The sequence below is a fragment of the Falco naumanni genome, chromosome Z (assembly GCF_017639655.2).
Source record: "Falco naumanni isolate bFalNau1 chromosome Z, bFalNau1.pat, whole genome shotgun sequence".
Taxonomy (NCBI): domain Eukaryota; kingdom Metazoa; phylum Chordata; class Aves; order Falconiformes; family Falconidae; genus Falco; species Falco naumanni.
This window is the reverse complement of record NC_054080.1, coordinates 83,899,244-83,919,228: the sequence shown is the minus strand read 5'-3', so window position 1 is coordinate 83,919,228 and position 19,985 is coordinate 83,899,244. Positions and strand designations below refer to the sequence as shown.

Genomic DNA, 19,985 nt, shown 5'->3' with positions numbered 1-19,985 from the left:
ATGAGAACAAAAGAGTTTTGATGTGGTCCAGTAAGCCTCAAAACATTCCAGCGCCCCCTCACCTTTAGGAGACTGCACATTTTTACTGGCAGATATACATAGGCTTATATGAAAACAGGAACAGGACACTAAAAACATGCCATTCTAAAAAAACCCAAACAATCAAAATCCTTCACATTTTTTTTTACCAAACCAGTGAGTTAAAAAAAACTAATATAAAAAAATTACATTGTAAGACTCAAAATTCTAATTCTGTAATTCCTTTCTAGCAGTAACCACTGCATATGATAAAGTTTTTGATACCTAATTATTAAACCCTCAATTTACCTTCTCACTTTTTTTTTTTAGCATGCACTAGCTGCCCCCTCCTCCCCCCCTTGCAGTTCTGTGCTGTAACAACCTGCCACCCAAATCCTACATATTACAGAAATACATATTACAGCAAGGTTTGCCACTTTGTGCACATTCTTTATTCTTATTTTATGACTGCAGAACATAAGAAAAAAAAGCTCCCCAACCTCATTTAGCCACATGATGAATGCATGATTGAGGAAAGCAGTTTTCTCTGCAAAAATGAAAATAACCTCCAACAACTGAAAAACCCAGTGGAGGCACAGAAACCTTGTTTGGTTATCCCCATCCAATATTTTACAGCAATTTCCATTTACTTGCATGACAAAACAAAGCCAGAAGGGTGCTTACTTTTCCAAGGGGTCAGTCATTTTTGCCAAATTCTTATGGAAGCGTAAGGCTTGAATGTCTTGTGTCTCTATTTTAGGAGGTAGAAGTCCTTGCAATCCAAGCAGTTGTCGTTCATGTAATGTAAAGGCCATACCCTGAAAACAAGAGAGGTGAGAAAGACTTTTCAGCTTTTCCTCTAGCATTTCTGTTTAGAATGTATTTCTATTTGCCATTTCTGACTATCAACTGCATTCTTTTCTCATTGCAGGTGACGCAGCTGCCAGGGTTTGGATGTTTGCCTCTGCTGAGGTCCTCTCTAACCTTTGTGGGTATCCCTTCTGACCACCGCTTTTCCACATCTCTGAGACCTCATGCCCTATGCCAGATTTCATTTTGCTCTGTGAAATTTGCAAACAACTAGGAGATCCCATTGCAGAAAGGCTAAGGTTTAAAAGTAAAATACCAGCTGCTTCTTGATTTGTTTCATAGGAACATAAGGTAGACAAAGATCATGTGGGTCACCCAGTCTGGTCCCTACAATCACAGGCAGTAACCTCTAGTCCACAGAGGTTTACCTGAATTGTTCTGTTTGCTGCTTTTTTCTATGTACTTTCAGTAACTTTCAGATCTGTCTGGATTACTGAATTGCCCTAATGCTTCTATTGAGATGACAATTCAACCCAAATCCTTCATTTTTACTTGGGGATAAAACTAATCTATCTGTCTTCAGTTGTAGTTTCATCCTACCAAAAAGCATCATTTGTAACAAGTTAAGTTTCAGAAGAGTTAAAGTGCAAAAATATCCCACCATTTCCATTCTTTTCTGTTTCAAAGTGGATGAAGAGTTTGTTATTTAAATACTAATTTGAGTTATTTAACAATAACACTCAATAAAATTGGCTTTTCACTTGATACACAAAACAGCCTGCTGCGAGCTACCTGCTAACAACAGAGACTTGACAGGCCTCTTCATGGGGCAGTTAACTCCTAGGTGTAACTTTGCAAAACATTAACTGATCCGAGTCCAGATTCACTGCCGACCTGTCTCAAAGTGCTGACCCCATTTCTGACAACAATTGACCTCACTTTAAGTTTGCCACTTCCAAAAGAGCAATGATAAATTTCCTCATTTCAGTTCATCCAACTGGGTCAGTTCAGTGAATGATTAAATCAATATTTGTAAACGCAGGAGCCGAAAACCCAGGAAAGCCTTTGCTGTGCCAAGGCTGTGCATCAATCCGTAAGCAAAAGCAGAATCTGAAAGGGAAACGTCTTCTAGTTGCAATGGTTTGAAAGAGATAAAAACAAGAAACAGTTCTGCTCACAGACAGACACTTCCTTTGTTCACTAAAGCAGCTAGACTAAAAAACAAGTGCGCGTTTTCTCAAATTTCCCCACACTGGCAGCAGATTCTTACTGCCAAGCTAAAAAAAAAAAAAAGTTTAAAAAGTTTTGCAAGATTTATTTTATACCTTGTAATTACAATCATAAAAAATCATACAAAAATCCTCCTGCAATCAGATAGATCACAAGAAAAAAAGTAGTATTTTCCCACTTTAGAACAAGACATAAATACATATATATATTTTCACCTCTACTTGAATAGACTTTCACAGGTATTCATGGAAAACATGCCTATTTACAAAAGATCTCTCATTTAGAGATTATACAGTGTAATTCAGCACACTTGAATGGTTTATAACCAATACAACTACTCCCTAGGAAAAAACATAATATTTTTACATAGTTTTTCTCCTTGCTTATTTAAATCACATTTAATATGAATTATTTTGGCTACACTGATTTAAGCAGCCACCTGCTTTTCTGTACTAATTCTATACTATGTTTTAAAATAATGAAATACTTAGAAAAAAGTTAGGAAGAAAAACAGAACAAAACCAAAAAGACTTCAGTATATCACAAAAAACACTTGCAAATACTTTCTTGGGAAAAAAAGTATTTAACCCTAAACTAGATCAATCTTTTTATTTCTGACAACCTTCCATGTAATAGATTTGACATTACTGAACTCAATTTATCCTTTTTCTACAAGTCTTTTTTCTACTGAGTCATCCGCAAACCATTGTTTTCTTTCCTCATGTAATTCTTATTCTCAAGTAGCCTTCCAATATTGCCTGTAAATAAATTTCAGATGACAGCTTATTCCTGAACTCTTTACCCTTGCTGCTGGTCTTTTGCTGGGTGTAACAGTCACTTTACCCATGTGGTAATTCTGAAAACTCACTTGAATAATCCAAAAATTCCACTGAGAACACAACCATGCAAGGAACAACAGCATAAGAAAAAAATAAAAACACCACAAGGAATACACACTGAATGCCATAATTTTTTCCCTATGTTGCAAAGGATCTGCTTTAGTTTCACTTCTGCGCACTTCACAGGAATATTGAAAAATTCTCTGGGAATGTAAATGCATCTTCCAAAGTTGCCTGGAAGTGAACCATGCAAACACATCTCTCAGCAGTCTTCCCCTTTTCCTTAACTACTACCTAATTTGTTACCATCAGCAGCTTGTATCTTTTTAAAACAACTGTTTCTCAACACAATTTGCTGTGCAAGGGACTTAGGATACAAAGCTGAGTACAGCTGGTAAACATCTGTAATATTTTGACTGTTACTTTAGGCACTACAAAAACATTAATACCAAAATATTTACAATATTAAGGAGGAGGAATAAAAAAAGCTTTGTCTCTTTCCAGAGGATATATAAACCTTGGTCAGTAAAGCCATTAATGTCACTAGTTTAAGGTGTATCAAAGGTCAGAATCCCTTCAGTGGTAGCACACTGGCTACATCGACATTTTACTCTAAACTAGCTGAAATACCTCACTAGCAAAACCTATGTCCTCCCCAACAGAAACTCTCAATTCCCTTAAAAATAAAGTCTACCTAATTTCTAATTTCCACTATTAGCATGACACTGCGCCATGGCTTTTCCTTAATTTCCCTGTACAGTGAAACCAGTGACCTTGAACCATCTGGGTCCTGAATAACATCAAAGAAGCCCTGAGGTTAGTACCAAGCCAAACAGCTATAATCTTTATTCAGTTTATTCACATTTTTTCCAGTCTATAGGCAACCTGGACTTTCAGGGTATCTGGAACTGCAGTAACATTAAACACTGAATTTTTTTTAGTAGTACTGAAGTACTTCCAGCTGTTTATTCCATGAAAATTAGATCTTACCACGTTAAAAGACGCTTTAATTTCTGTCCAGGCCTACCTCAGCAATCTGAATGTCATCAGCTTCCATACAGAAATCTAATCCTCATTCCAACTAGAACACAAGTTTAGTCCAGAGCAGCACTATAAAAAAACCCAGAGACCTCCAACACTTGCTGTACTCCCTCCCATTCATTATCTTTGTCCACGACCATCAGCAACCCCATGTTCTGGATTTGGGATTGCAGCTTGCTTCCCATACAGCACCTGGCAGGATAGAGATGTTCCTTAAACCAGCGTGCCTAGGAGCTGCAGTATTACAGATTCCCTGGCCTCTTCTCTCATTCTATAAACCCCAGTACAGTCTGACAGAACCAGAGGTCAGGTTCCAGTGAATTAGGAGGCACCCAGCACTTTGCACTGGGACTGATGTCCAAAAGGCGCTTAAGATCCCAGGACCTTCTTAAGGGCAAATTTCCCTCTGGTTTCTCCTGGGATTAAATGCTTAAATACTGTAATGATTCAGGTTTAAGTCACAGGTTTTGGTTTCCTTTGACCCACAGTGCTAGGTGTCCTTTCTGAGCCTTACGCGCTGACTTTCACTTAGATTAGCTTCCTTAATCCTCTTTACAGCTCAGAAAAAAACAGGTGTCCTTTCTAAAATAGTCCAGATAAAGCAGGAAGCGAATCTAGGAGAAACCCCAGCATACTTCAAAGACCACAAAGGGATTAATTAACACACATGGACAAACTTCTTGCAACAAAACCAACATACCACTGGGGGGAAGAAAAGAAAAAAGGCAAGTAAAATGAAGTGTTGTCTGCTTTGTACTTAAGATAAGCTCACATTGCATCACCACATACTGTGCCTTTAATCCACATACTATCTGGCACTGGGACCTCACTTTCGCCCTAACAACTGGGCTCTACTACAACAAGTCAGTGGTGCTATAAATACCAGCATACAAAAATTCTAGTTGCCTACTTTGCATGAAGGTGAATGGGAGACCTGAAGCCTGCAAGCATTGATTTTTATAACACCACTAAGTAATACTGAGAGGTTTCTGAGCAGAGAAGTACTAGAAGAACTTTTTCCCCACCTGCAAATTCTTGCAAGCATATGTATAGAAGGGGATATTTTCAACTGGTATCATAAAAGCTCTCAAGCATTCTGAAAACCTGTATGGTTTATAGCAAAAACCCCATTCAAACCGATGAAGATGTAAATGCAGAATATATCCAAACATGCCATTGTTTGGAAAATTAGTTGGCCTACTCCACAGGGAAGAGTTAATCAAATGGTTTTCATGTATTTTCTAATCATTATTATAACATATTCAGCAGTATAGAGTAGCCTTTGAAGTAGCATCATGGACATTTTTGAAATAAAGTAGATTTTATGTTGGATTGTGGCTGCTTCCCTTAACGCTGCTTCCTTCTGCCAAATCATAAAGTTCACTGTTGTGTAACATGTCTCCACTGCAAATTAATAAAGTCCACTCATATGAACCAAAGGTGTATTTGCTATCTCAACCAGAGATTCAAAGTTTCTCTGTTTATGAGAACAGTGTAGAATATGGGAATCTTCTTTGATTTCTTTCCTCCTCCACTTTTTTAAAACTCAATTTCGTATCTTTATTCTTCCAGAAACAGCATAGTTTATATACTAGAGGGTGTGGCTGATACAGCACAGCAATCTAACCCTCCTGAACTGTGAAATGACCCAAACCTTCCCAGGTTATTCAGCCTTTAAAGACCTGAGTCGTTCTGCAGGCAAAGATGCCACCAGTCCTTGCACCGCCTCTGCATGTGTGGAACCAGATGTAAATCACTTTGGCTGCTGAACCACACTATAGCTCACCCGCAGCAGCTCTCATTTACTAATGATGGGGCTTCAATTTAAAGCATTCCCCTGTAGCAAATGGGAAAGGGTCGGAAACAGAAAGCCTTTACACACCAGCAAGAAAGCCCTCCAGCCTCTCCAGGGTTTGTTTTCAAGCACCAATGGTTACAGTAAAGCTGTATATTGCAGATCATGAGCACGATGACTGAAATGGTTCACCTACACCATATAGCATCCCTGAATACCTTAGTCTGACATTTCATCAGACTTTTTTTCTAACTGAGCAGATAATGTTGCTTTTGTTCTCCTTTAATGGTATTCAACTTAGAATAAAAAAAAAAAAAGAAAAAGAAAAAAAACCCCAAGAGAGCTTCCTTCCTTCTTCCACCCACCATCCCAGCGGCTCACAAGTCCTAAGCAGAATAGCTGATCTAAGTTAAATGAGGTGCAATACTACCTTCCACCTTTGGCACCTTTTCAGAGAGACCAGATAAAAGCTGGTTAGAGATTAAACAGTTCCATCTTTCCACATTTAATTCCCTTTAAAAGCATGCAGATCTCAAGGAAGCTGAGAAAAGCTGCAGAAGCGGCAGACGCCTGACCAAGCCACCTCCACTCAACATATCTCTCCATCTCCAAACCAGCTGGGCAGAACACAAACTTGTGGCAGGCCTTCTGGCCTGGGGGTGTGTGTACACCCAAGGAAACTAGCGGTTTCTATCAGGTTTCTGCCTTCTAAGATCTTTCTTTGCAACTGATTAGAAACTGCTGGTAGTAGTATTTCAAGCACTGCATTTCCTAGTGGCATGACAATTACCATTTGCAATACATCTCCACATCCTCTTTTATCCTGGTTTCCCCAGGAAGGCAGACAGGCATTGCATATTGTACGCCCTGGCTGCTCAACCCAACTGACACCATTTAAAAAGTATTAAAATAAATCAAATGTGTCAAAAACCAGCATGGTGACAAAGGGCTATGGAAGGGGAAATGAACATCTGCTTTTAAATCTTCCAAGTTCATACAACCCTTCTTCACATTCTCTTGTCCCATCCTATTTATTTTGTCCAAGTAGCTGTACCTTTGGGGGGAGGGGGGGGGTGTTAGTCTTTTATTCTGTATTGGAAACACACTGTTCAGGTATTTGCCAAAAGTCAGGGCAGTCATGTACACCTTTGTTTAGAGAATCAGTTTTCTCAACTAAGCTAATCTATCAAGAGTAAGGCTGAAATAAATTGGGCTGGAAAAGCTGGGAATGAACACAGATGAAACTGTGATGAATGCTCTAGCTAAATACAACATTTGAGAAGATGACCACCCATATGGAAAATGAGACACAAGGACAGTTCCTCAGGAAACAGTCTGGGATTAAACTGCCACTTGCAGCACCATCACTGAATTATTATTAAAAATGTATCATGTATTCCTATGCACATGTGCCCAAGCATATACATAAATACAAATATTTGTGTGTGTGTTTAATACAATGTCTTGAAGGTATTTGCTGAAGCTAAAAATTTGAGAGGCATTGTCAGGGCAGGAGAAGGATATTAAGGAATGAAACAACCAAACAATATTGAGGAACAGAGTAATAGAAAAAGGGCTAATGGAATGTACTGCACAAAATACAGTCACACACTCGGGGAGTAACAAGAACTAATGCCACAACATAGAAACATCAGCAACTAAAATACAGGAAGCATCACAAATTAGTCAGAGTCACAAATTTGCTGCAAGCACACAGAAAGCAAGCATATGAATAATGTTACAGGTCATGTATTTCCAGTGAAGATAAACATTCTGATGCACTCTACATGGCAGAACGGACATCACCAGCGTCAGGGATCATCTACTCACACATCACCTGTTCTGTGTTGGAAAAAGAAATCCTGGCCCTTGAGCGAGAATCCAAAGCACTACCACAATATACATAACATCTTAACTGTCAGTACTAAACAAATGAGATTGTCCTAACTGTTCTAAGTGCCCAAGAAGCTTAAAATGCTGACTTGGCACAGCAGGGATCTCCAGCAGAATTAAAGGTCCTGAAGTCAATTAACTGTAATTTGAATCCCTGTCAGAGAGCAGAAATCAAACATCATGGAAGACTGGAAACATACACAGATGCCAGCAATGCAGTTACAGTAGGTTCTGCAATTGTTTGGCTGCAACAGCAAGGGCATTACTGAGATACTTCATGACCTTTTCTGAGCCACTCTAACAATAAACATTTGAAAGCTGGCCTTCAAACTTAAAACCCCAAACCTGCTGATATAGGTATAGTATGCACCTGCAAAAGGTAAGGATGGGAAAGAAAAAAAAATAAATGGTACAAGAAAAACCTGCTCCAATGACAAAGAACAAAGAGCAGATTAATCTGCACAAGAGGGAAGGGGTGGTTTTCTGTTAGCGAAGCTGCCACCTTGCAGCTCTTATTTTAGGGCCCACATATATTAAAGGAGACCAAACGTTCTGTAGAGTTGATAGGGACTATAAAAAATAAACATAAGCAACTAAAACACAAGTCATAAAATGACAATCTCAATAAGCTGCCAGCAAGAGATAAAGCCCTTTATCTATGCCTGTATGAATATGAGGTATATATGCATGAGGCACTGTGGGCAAGAAAAGCACAAAGGGTAAAGTACTCTGCATATTTAGTCATTTATTTCTCTGCTGAATTTCCAAAATACATTTCTATACAGATACTGCATCCAATATCAAGCAGTTACCACTTCACTAGCTTACAGATCCATTCCAACAGGTGTCACCCTTAACAGCAGACTGATGCAGAGCCAAACAAACATGGGAAGTTTTTTTCCTCTCACAAGTATAATTTCTTGGTGACATTCAGAAGTTTAAAAAAATCAGCTGCTATTAATACACAGCTCGCTGCTCTTCCCTTCTCCTCAAAAATAAAAAAGGCATTAAAAATACTGCATTGTGCTCAGTCCACCAAAGAATTCCAGGCTTAAAAGAAGAATTAGAAAGATATTACCACTAGAAAAACAGTAAGAAATGACCTATTGTTTTTGTTTCTGAATACTGTTGGATAATCAGCACTTGGCAAAGCTTAGAGGGCTTGAAATAATTTCCACTGGCATGTCAAAGCGTTTCTAGCTCAGAAAAGTCTCAAGATAATCTGATCTTGACAAATCACACCAATCTACCTGACACAGCAATCTCAATTTTACTTTTGCAGTCAGCCAGTCTCTAACACAGTCCTCTCTCTGTACAGGCAACCTGCATTCACGCAGTATCAAGGCAGCTCACACTATACTATCCCACACAAGAAACATGGCTGCAGGTCTGTATTTTGTTTTCTTCCTTTCTTTTCACAACACTTAGGAGTCATGCTTGCCAAAAGACCCACTGCAGCAATTCTCCACGTAGTTACAGGCAAAACACAGGGAGATGCAGCATGCAGTTCCCAGCTTAATATCCTCCCCAGCTATTTTGAGCCCACTGGTCAACTTCTAATTTTGATAAAAAGAGAGGGACAGGGAGAAGAGAGGGGAGAAGGTTTTGCTGTGCAGAACAAAGAGCCAGCCTAGTCGCCTTCTGAAAGGCTCAGGGTTATGTGCCTGGCTTGCCACCTGGCCAATTTAACACAGAACACTTTGTGTTCTTTGTGTCTATGCGGGGGGCACATGGGAAGGAGCTAAGAATACAGGGGGAGAGAAGGAGTCAGGGCCATGGGCAGAAAAGGAAGGGAAGGAAATTTACAGCGAAGAGGAAATGTAAGGCATTATAGGAAGGGAAAAAAATAAAATCAAGAGAATGGGGAAAAGGAGAAAAGCTAAACATTAAAAACACAGGATAAAACTATGGAAGTCCACCTTCCATTGCTACACTGGCTCAGGAAACACCCTGTCTGAGATTTGTCACCTTTCTTGGCCGCTTTACACATCTTGGCCCAGCTACCAACAAGTCCTCATCTCATTTCTTTCTAGTTTTAGTTTACACATTAATTGTTTCAAGATTCCTGAAGGCTACTACTGCTCTGGGAAAAAAAGATATTGGGGATGGGGTTGTGGAAATGGGAAAAATTTTGTGAAGGAGTAGGGGGAAGCTGCTTTTTTAGAAGTTCCTCCCAGTGCATGGAATTAACATAACATTTCTACCTCCCAGCTAGTGCCATTCAAGGCTTATTTTTAGATGCTCTTTGTCCAACTCTCTGCACAGGAATGTTTCTTACTGATACGGCTTGGTCTCAATTCTGTCTTGCAGGAAGAAGCCAGGACTAGGACAAAGAGGCAAAGACTTTCCATAACTAGCAAGACCGAATTCAGAATTAACTTTTGCAAACTATAAGACTATCTGCTAAAGCTTTACTTCAATTCAATCAGCCCCAAAATTAAGCCAATAATCAGCAAGAACCAGTGACTCTTCATCTGGCACAAGGAAGCAGCGGTATTTATTGTGTAAACCACAGCAAGCCAGGGGACGCGCAGGCTGACAGAAGCAGAAGCTGTTACTGGAAGGCCTTGTACTGTAAGTGTCCAGGTAGTAAACTTGAAATGATCACTGACTCCTCCATCTTCTGTACCCTTTTTTTGGCTGTGGCCCAGTACATCTCCTGGAGGTGGTTTAACCCTAGAACAAGGTTCACTGGACAATTACCAGATGAAGATAAGATATTTGACAATCACACACTACCAACCTTGTTTGTTCGTGGGTTTAACATCAGTGGCTTGCCTTTTTCTTTTGTATGTGCACTGCGACACACCATCGCACAGGGAGTGGCAGCTACTCTTAGTCGAGAGAACATTTTTTTTTATACTGCACCTGGGAAAGAAAAAAAAGAAAATCATTCATATACAGAGGCAGTGGAACCAGTGTTCATATTTGTAGGCCATCTATTGTAAAAGAAATAGGCACATGCTAGATAAAACTCTTTGTTCTAACACTGTGATAGTAACTCAGAATCACCTTGCAGCAGCCAACTGGTAGAAAAAGAAGGAAGGCTTTACAACGATGAGAGTGCATGAGCGAGCGGAGAGAAAATACAGGGACACTGATGTGAGCTAGCATTGTGCTGTGGAGTGTAGTCAACCAGCATTCACTACGTGTTGCCTTATAGCTGCACCATAAACCCAGAGCAGAACTGCCATTAGCAAATATTAACCTTCTGTGGTGACCCTGCAACTGGCACCAATGCAAATACCAAGCAGGGCAGAATGACTTGGGCTAGTGCACCAAGAAGATTTTAAGCTGAGTTGCGCCAGCAGCTTTCTGAAAATGAAATCTTGTGGCCTGAACAAGAAAAAAACTAGATTAGAACAAAATGTAGACTTAAAATGGTCAGAAATTCACTGAACTCTGGATTTCATGCTTAGATTTTTTTAAATTCCAAGCCTGAAAAAAGGCTATTTTTAGAGAGAATATAGTCTTTTCAACAACTGACATGTTTCCCTAACAAATAAAAAAAATTGTTAGTACCATTCAAAGCTTAGTTCTTAATCTTGCCAGGTGATAACTCCTAAATCCATTTTACTCAACTATTAACTGCAAGCTCTTTGGAACAGAAATTATCATTTATCACGTGCTTGTAAAACGCAGTACCACCAGTGAATGCATACTGGACTCATCTCTAAACATTATTTCACCAACACAGAGCGACAACAGCAATGACAGCGAGACCTTACAGAGGACCATGGCCTGTATGAAGACATATTAAGATGGCAGGCCAGAAAGGTCAGATGTACACAGCTCAGATGCAGTATCATGCAGAATCCTAACACGGGGAGAAGAAAAAAACCCCAACCAACAAATCCCTTTAGCAACAGCCCTATAGAGTCAGTGGAGGAAGACAGAGATCCGGGATCAGCACAGCAGGGAATTCCTCTCCATTGCAATTGGTGTGGGTGGGGGACCCCAGCAGCCAGAGCTCCATCATCCCCTGGCCCAGATGCAGGTTCACATCCAAGAGACATGCAAGGACAGTAAAGCAGGTATGAACCATTTTTAAGGAACGAAATGATGCATGGTTTGGATTTTTAATTTCTTCCAGATGGAATCCAAAATTAGATTAAACAACAAAATTTCATTATCTTAAATACAGCCTGAATACTTTAGAAGACCTTCTTATAATCAAATTTACATATAATCAGCTTTTAAAATGGCACACTGATCTTACAAGTTACAATCTAAGGATTTTCTTCAAAATCTTTCCAAGCATTAAGAGAACATGCAAATATTTTTCATCAACAGTTACACGCAAGTTTCTCTTCCACCTACTGTAAAGCATAGAGGAAAGCAGCACTGTTATTCAGCAGGATCGCTTCCTCTCATTCTTTATTTGTTTGTTTAGGCCTTGCAACTGAAAAAAAAAATCCACTGAAAACCCAAGTGTTTAGTTGTTTCGTGGTGAAGAACATAAATTTACTGTGTGGAGACAGGATGAATGGGAGCCTTGCCAGCCAAACAAATGTTGCTTTTAACATGATAATTCCTCCCTAAACCAGCTAGCAGTGGACTAAACACCGCTGGTCTGCCAGAACTCTGGGCAGCTGAAAATCAGGATCAGATAAGCAAAACTCATTTTGTGCTGCAAAACAATCAGCCTTTAGGAATGGCAAATTCACTCTTAACTGTTTTTAATTCTGTTCCTTTGCCATCATTACACAACTGTGAGTCCATCTCCTCAAGTACATGAGGCTAAAAGCAATCTGTGATTACAGCGTCGCAGCAAACCTCAGCCCACATCCCATCAGTCTGGTGTTAAGGTGGCTTCAATGGGTCATGAGCAAATGCCTTAAACATGGAATTAAAAAGTAGGCCAAACAGCACACCTCAGCCTACTCTAATGAAGTTTAAATTACTTTGTTGCAATTAATAAGCATTTAAGAACCATCAAGATTGTGGCCCAGATTTCTCCTAACTTGATCAATTAACTCTCTAATCAAGAGAGAGAGAAAAAGACTTTTCAGGGGTGTGATTAAAATCTTACTTTATTCTCTTCACTATGAGAGAAGACCTGCTCCTCTCCTCTGAGGTGACATACTCGCATGTAAAACAATTCTCTTGCTGGGTGTCTTCAGATGCATAAAGCAAGTGGGAGAATCAGGTTTCATTTTTCACTCAGTCCCTCTGTTTATATGCAAGAGATATAATCCCAGTTAATTTATATCCAGCATAAAACCTGACTGGTAACTCAGTCCTGAGCTCTTCTTTCCCTGCTCTTCCAATTGGTTCCTATTTCTGTTTCATCTCCCTTCTTGCACATCTCCTCTAGCTCCTTTTGTGGCAGCTTTTAAACATGTCTTAGCAAGAATCTGCCTCCAAAACTCAGTTTAATGTGGCTTACCCTGAAACCACAAAGCAAGCATCCTTCCCTATCCCCTGTCCATACTCCTCTGTAGGAGTGCCAAGAGCTCTGCCCGTGTGGCCGTGGCCCTCCATGACTCATCTACCCTTTACTCCCCGCTCTGCTGGCCACCAACTTGGCAAGAACAAGCCAGCCATCAGCTCATGTCTTTCCACTTTTGAAGTCCCAAATCCTCCTCAAGAATACATGCACGGGACAATCCAGCAAACTTTAGGATTAAAAATCAAGGCTACATCCGTACATGCCACCAGTGTCTTGATGCTTTTTACAATGAAGCTCCCAGGCTAACTCTGCTCACCCCCAAGCCGAGGCTCACGGGTGGGTTTGAGCCAGATGCAGCACTGGGGTAGCCAAAAAACTCACACCAGGAGTTCGGGATTCCCGCTAACAACTTCTCAGACAGAAGATGCCACCAGACAATAAAAATATTTTAAATGCAGCACGGTAGAACTGACAACAAATAACATGCCCTGGGCAGCACCGCTTCCCCTCTGGTCTCATGGGGAAGACAGAAGGGACATGAAATCTTGTGCCCAGTGGCTAGTACTTGCCAGCTCTGCTTCTGCGAAGCATTTCGAGCAGGCAACAAGGTGCAAGGAGAAGTTTGGAAAAAGGGTCCCTGAACACATACCTGGTTTCAAGGAGACTAAAGGGTTGGGTCATGCTGCTTCATGGGAAGGTTTTTAGATGGTTTATGATGGGTTTTGTAGAAGGGAGGTCAGGCTTGAGATGGTGGTGCTTTAACCATAAGAAAAAGGACAGATTATTTTGATGGTAGAGGCTGTCAAAAGGGGAGTGTTGCAATGACATGAAAAAATACACTGCAGAACCTCAGCCCTCTGTGTCCCACGAGGAAGAATTAGGAAAAAAGCAGAGGAATTCAAAGAAGAATAAAATTCCTGCTGAAACATGTGTCTCCATAACCAGAACAAGGATTTCTTTTCTTCTTTCAGTACCTGACAATGGTAAGGACTAAACATGACTGTTGTGCGCCACTGGACTTAATCCAATACAATGGGTAATTTTTGATTTATTACCACATACATGCTGTGTCACAATTTAAGAGAATTAAATTCTTCAGCATGCCAGATGACAGCTCTCTGCTGTGCCTTATCAGGAGGCATCTGGCCAGGTCAAACTAATTACCAATACTGCACAAGTGCCCTTATCTAGGAGCAAATGTTTTGCTGCTGCAATTATGGATTTGTTAAACTGCAAAAGCTACCTTTAAGGGAAAGGTTCCTCATACTTTTAAAAGGTACAATTATGTTGTTCAGAGAGTCAGGAAGCTCAGTGTCAATTAAAGCAAGGTCTGCTTCAATTCCTGCACAGGCTGCCTGACGCATCTGTTATACCTTAAGAGCAAAGAGTATCTCTCAGTGGACAGCAACATGCGCTCCATGACTTTGCAGTCTTCCTTCACTTTGAAAGATGGCTAAAGAGAAATCTATTTCAAGTATTCCTGAAATCCTGTGTAAATGAACAGTTCCAGTCTTCCTTTCATGTACAGAAATTTCCAAGACCTGTGCATTAATAGAAACTTGTTCTTGATAAACACAAACTGGAATTATTCATTCAAGACCACACAGGCACCACAATTTCCAATCTTTCTGGCCTCGATCAGTTTTGGTATTTTGAGTACCACTGCTCTAGGGCCAACAAACATTTTCTCTTACATTGCCATAGCAATCTATCCAGTGAGTCTGCAGTATCCCCAGGCTGCTGTGGATACACCACCACACTATCTTTTCTTCTTTTTTTTTCTAAATGAAACAAGGCTTGACACAAACCAGGCACACACTAGCTGGCTTCATCACTTCAATAATGATAAAGCAGTCTAAAATTATTACATTAGGCAAGTACCAACTATAACTGCGTCTCCCAATGAGACTTTTACTCAAGAGAAAGCAGCTTTGCCTGCACCTGCCACCCTGCAGTGCATGCTTTGCAGATCAAGGGGGAAGGGGGCACTCGTATTTTACAACGGGAGCATCCCAGTGTGTACGTGTGTGGAGGAAAGAGCAGATTGATGAAGCTGGGCGATGCTGTCCTGCACAGCAACTCAGCACCTCTGATGCCCTGAGCTGACCAGACACTGTTGGAGGGAGTTAGAAGAAAATGGTGGTAATAATTTTTCAGGTTCCTTCCAGCAAAGTCCTGAGCTGCCACTTTAAAGGATATTTCTACTGTACCTTGAGATCTGCAGATTAAAAGGAACAAACATATGGGGAGGTGTTACTAATAAAATGTTTGGCGGTAGTAAGCTGGTCATTTTGGATGCAGATCTTCAAGATATTGAAACTAATTTTCTTCCCTCTTACTCTGAGGCAACTGGTTCAACAAGCAGAAAAATTAGATGTGCAGTACTTCAGTGAAGAAAGTTAATAACATGAGGCTTGAAACATCCAGCAAATAAAGCACACTTAGGCAAATTCAAAAGTGAATAATAGCAGACAACCTTTGCAAAAAGAGCATGTGTTCTCTAAATTGCTTTAACTTACAATATTATAAAACTTCTTGCAGCACAACTAGAAAGTAGGACTAAATCATTTGATATTGGAGTCTTGGTTCATAGAAGTTCTTATCACACGACATCAGAGAGCTATTTTATTATACACTAATGATCTGGCCTAAACATTTTTCTGAAGTCAGTCCATTATCTTGTACTGTTGAAACTGCAGCAGCATCTACTTCGACATGAAGATGTACTCACATTCTTGATTTTATTCCATTTGTCTGACTGGGAGGGCTACCAGTAGTAAAGGTAAGTGCATCTGTGTATGTGGGACAAAGGCCTTATCCTGCAGAATCCTTAGAAAGATTGCAGAAATACACAGAAAGTCACTGTTGCTTTATTCTGCAGAACTGGTACATTCCTGTATTAGAACTGTTTTCTTCAGTTCACAAATAGGGATTTTTTTTGGATACGAGAGTGAAACAAGGATGTTCTCAATAACTGCTGCACACTTATAAAAGGGAATTCTTCCCAGAACAGCTCAGCAATAAACACGGAGAAACAAAGCCGCATGCTAATTTAGTGCCAATCAGGTAAAGTATAAGCCTGCAAACCACTTGTAAACATCGGTGTACACTACAATTAGGACTTAAAAAAGAAACCCACCTGCTTAAATTACAGAAGAATCTGAAAAACTACCCATACACAGTTAGTTAACAGCCCAAGTAACAGCAAAGCACTCCTTCTGTTGCAATAAAGGGGCTGCCACCAGTCGATGAACGTTCAATTAGTACTCACTCAAGCACAGTGCACTACCACGCATTGACAGCTTTGCTTAGTTTGCAGAAGAAAAAGCTTCAAATCTTGTCTGCACTCATGCTGCTGACTCGTAACGCTACCGCACAGGACTCTCAGAAGTTTTGTTCTGGGACTGTTAACACACACTTTGCTCAAAATACACGCCCAGACTGAATTTCTACAGACCTTATCACGTCTAATAGAGCCAATATCATGTTAGGCACTGGTGGCTGCACACACACATGGATTACTTGCAGAGCTTCATGTTCTCTCTGCCTCTTCCTGTTACCCACGTATGTACACAGGTAAGATTTCCCTTTGCTGTTCACTACTTTTTGGAATTAAGAATGCAAAGATACCAAACAATAGCTTGCCTGGCTACAAGACTGTCCTTTTTTATCAGCCCCCTATCAACAGGTTGCAAGTTTTCAGGTTTTTTCAAGAGATTCATGCCATGATACAACACACCAAGTTGCTCAGAGATGAGCACTTATCTGGTACCATTTAACATTACGGTGCAGCAAGGCCAAGGGGCACATGGGACCTGAAACAGTGGCATTTCAAACAGCCACCACCACTTCTTTTAATAGTCAAGAAGCAAAACCCAACGACCAGAGAGACTAGCTCTAAAAATACCAGGCAGCCTGACTGTGTTTCCTCTTCCAACCCTGCACCAGCAGCTCTGCAACTTCCCAGCTTTCACTCTCTAGCTTTTAGGCCCATCAAAGTTCACCACAGGTTGTAAGTCATCACGGGGGCCCATCAGCCAACACCGAGGAGCTGCAGAAAGAGCTAAATGTGGGCAATTTGGGGGCAGCATCCTCCCAGGCTTGACCAGAGGAGCTGCTACCAACAATGGCGCTTGTTCTCGGCGGGTGGCAGCTGCGTTTGTCACCCATTTTGACAGCTGGTAAACACACAGCCCTGCACAGCCTGGGCAGTGCACGCCCTGTTGCCTCTGAGGCAGGACCTGAGGTATTTTCCACCTGCCGCCGGGGCCGGCCGCGCCAAGGGCAGCAGGCCAAGGGCAGGGGGCCGCGGCAGGCCTCCGCTACCCCGCACAGCAGGCCGAGCCTCGGGGCCTGCCGACACACAGGGGCGAGCTGCTGTTGTGCTAGGCTTCAGTCGGCCCCAGGGGACACGGAGCTCCCTCCATCCCCATTCCCCGCTCCCGGGCGGGCCTCGTGTCCCCTCACGGGAGGACGGGGCTGGCCGCACGCCCGGGCCCTCCCGGGCCCCGGTGCCGCCCCGGTCCTGCCCATCGCACGCCCTCCGGCTGCTGCTCGGTGGGACGCTCGGCCAGGGCACGAAGCGAGCGGCCTCTCCTCACCCTGGCAACACGCAGGCGGCAGGGCCGGGGGCCAGGTTTCAAAGCGGGGAGGCACTCGAGAGAGGAAAGGCTGCAAGGGTCGAGGCTCTGGAGAAAACGCCCCCAAAATGCGGGCTTGTAAGGAGACAAGAGGCCTTTCGTACGCCGATTGTAAAAATGTTATCAGAATGGGATCTACCTCCTCCTGTGGCTGCTGCCCTCTGAGTGATGCTGGCCGAGGACCCGTTTCTATTGTGCAACAGCAGCTCCCATCCGCCGAAGCTCGGAACCCGCCACTGAATGGAGCAAACAAGGAGGCACCGGGGAGGGACACCCCGGAGGGCGGGGTGTTCCTTATGACTGACAACCCAGCGCAGCCAATGAAAAGAAAGCCGGCTCGCCGGTCGATGGCCGGCGCGACCAATGAGCTTCCCGCTCCGCTGCTCTCCGCCCTGACGGAGGGGAAACGGGGCCGGGCATGGCCGGGCGCGGCCTGTTAAATGTTAATTAGGACAGGAGAGACAGCGAATCGGCGTGGAGAGGCGTGGCGCCCTGAGGGGCGGGGCTCCCGGTAAGGGGCGGGGTGAGGGGTTGTGTGAGGGCACGGGACGTGAGGGGACTGGGCTCGTGAGGGGGCAGCAGCTGCGAGGGGCCAGGGCCCGCGTGAGGGGCCAGGGGCCGTGAGGGGACAGGGGCCGTGAGGGGACAGGGGCCGTGAGGGGACAGAGATGGGGGCTGTCAGGGGCCAGGGGCCGTGAGGGTGCCCACGGGCACCCAGGGTGGCAGGGCTCCTGAGGGAGCACGCTGGGGAGCAGGGCGAGGCAGTAAGGGCAAAGCGGCAGGAAGGTAGCAGAGAGGTCTTTTGGTGGCAGGGGCGCGGGGTCCCCCTGGGTATAGCTGCTTGAAGCAAGAGAGACGCTGCTTCCCAATGGCCGGGGCCACAGTGCTGGATCCCCTACATGGATCAGAGCTCCTAAAGCATGCAGAGCCGCAGCACTGAGGGGTTAACCTCTGCCTTATGTGCTGCCATACAGAGCCTGAAGGACTGGAATACCCTTCGATTACAACAGAAGACTTGGCAGAAGATGGCGAGGCAGCTAATGCTGCAGGTCAGCAATAAAATTACCAGGTCCAGAAAAGAACTGTGATCTCAAAAAGCACCACACTTCATAACATAGGGTTGTTAGTCCTAATGCTGGTCTCACCTTAATAGAAACTATACTCTTCCCCAGCTAAGCTTTCGCGGTGTTTGGAGAGGGAAGGTATAATGGTATTAAATGTGACCACTCAGCTTGTCTGAGACTTCATCCGTCTCCTCTCTAACCCAAACCCTGAGAAGTTTTCCAGTGTTGCACATTATGAGGCTGTTAATTCTCTGCTGGCACTTAACATGATTTAAATTGTTAGATGTACGAATGAGCACTGTGCAGTTAAGAGAAGCAGAGTTGCTATAGTAACTGGAGCAATAATATATAAACCCTTTTAATCAAAACCTTGTCTAATCATGATTTTGAGGCCTTTCATGAAGTGCATATTCTGCTGCTTTCCCCCCTGTCAGCACGACACTGGCGGCTTTGAAACATTTCTGAATAATGTGGTGCTGCACCTATAAACAAAGGGGATTGCTAGAATAACATGCAAGATCATGACTTTGTGACTGACTAAAAATTGAAGGCATTTAAAAGTGCTAGACTTCATACCCAAATAGCATAAATCAGTATTGCAGTAAACTCATGTCATTGTAGACTGGTTGAGGATCTTGCCCCATATAGCTAACGGAACAGTTAACGCCTTGCTGAAATATACTGCATAACACTCCCTTGTGAAAGAATGTCTGTCTTGAAAACTGTGTTGTAATTAGTCCCAGAAGAGAAAAACCTCCACCCAGGGAATGGGATTTGGCAGAACTGCAGGGTCTGAAACTTCCAGCAACAATTTTTAATGGGAGGGAGAGCTTTCATTTCTAGACAGCACACCCACGACTTGTGCCAGCATTTCCTTCCAGCAGCTCTGTGGTATCAGGTTCATTCCCCAATGCAGACTCACCAAACCTTTGGTTTGAGGTGGCCATGCTCCACGCCTTAACACATCGGCAGCAGCAGCTTGGAGGGATATGACACAATACAGCACAGCCTACTGCCTAATAACACCAACTCGGCTTGTCCTAAGACAACAGGGGTGCTTTATGTCTGATCTATACGGACAGCAACCCCATGTACCGTGAGACTCTGCTTTCTCAAGCCTGTTCTTCATCTCATGCTACTACATAGCCACCGAGTGACTGTTACATGTATGGCTAATTCATGCAACTGCCTGTGCTGTAGAACAAGAGCAGCAGTTATTTCTTCTTCCTCCCGAGGACTTTTATCACCTTATTTGGTGATCAA

General features: G+C 42.7%; 1 protein-coding gene across 3 annotated transcripts in view; it reads right to left on the bottom strand.

Moving 5' to 3' along the window:
- The window catches only part of ME2 (malic enzyme 2), a 33,998-nt gene extending 16,115 nt beyond the window's left edge, over nt 1-17,883 (bottom strand). For all 3 annotated transcript variants that reach the window (XM_040580200.1, XM_040580201.1, XM_040580199.1), the window contains exons 1-3: nt 17,798-17,883; nt 10,370-10,494; nt 703-836 (exon numbers count right to left, since the gene is read on the bottom strand). In XM_040580200.1, coding sequence (XP_040436134.1) covers nt 703-836; nt 10,370-10,477 — 242 coding nt within the window. In that variant the 5' untranslated portion in view covers nt 10,478-10,494; nt 17,798-17,883. The remainder of the gene's footprint in view (nt 1-702; nt 837-10,369; nt 10,495-17,797) is intronic.
- Nucleotides 17,884-19,985: the final 2,102 nt, after the last annotated feature.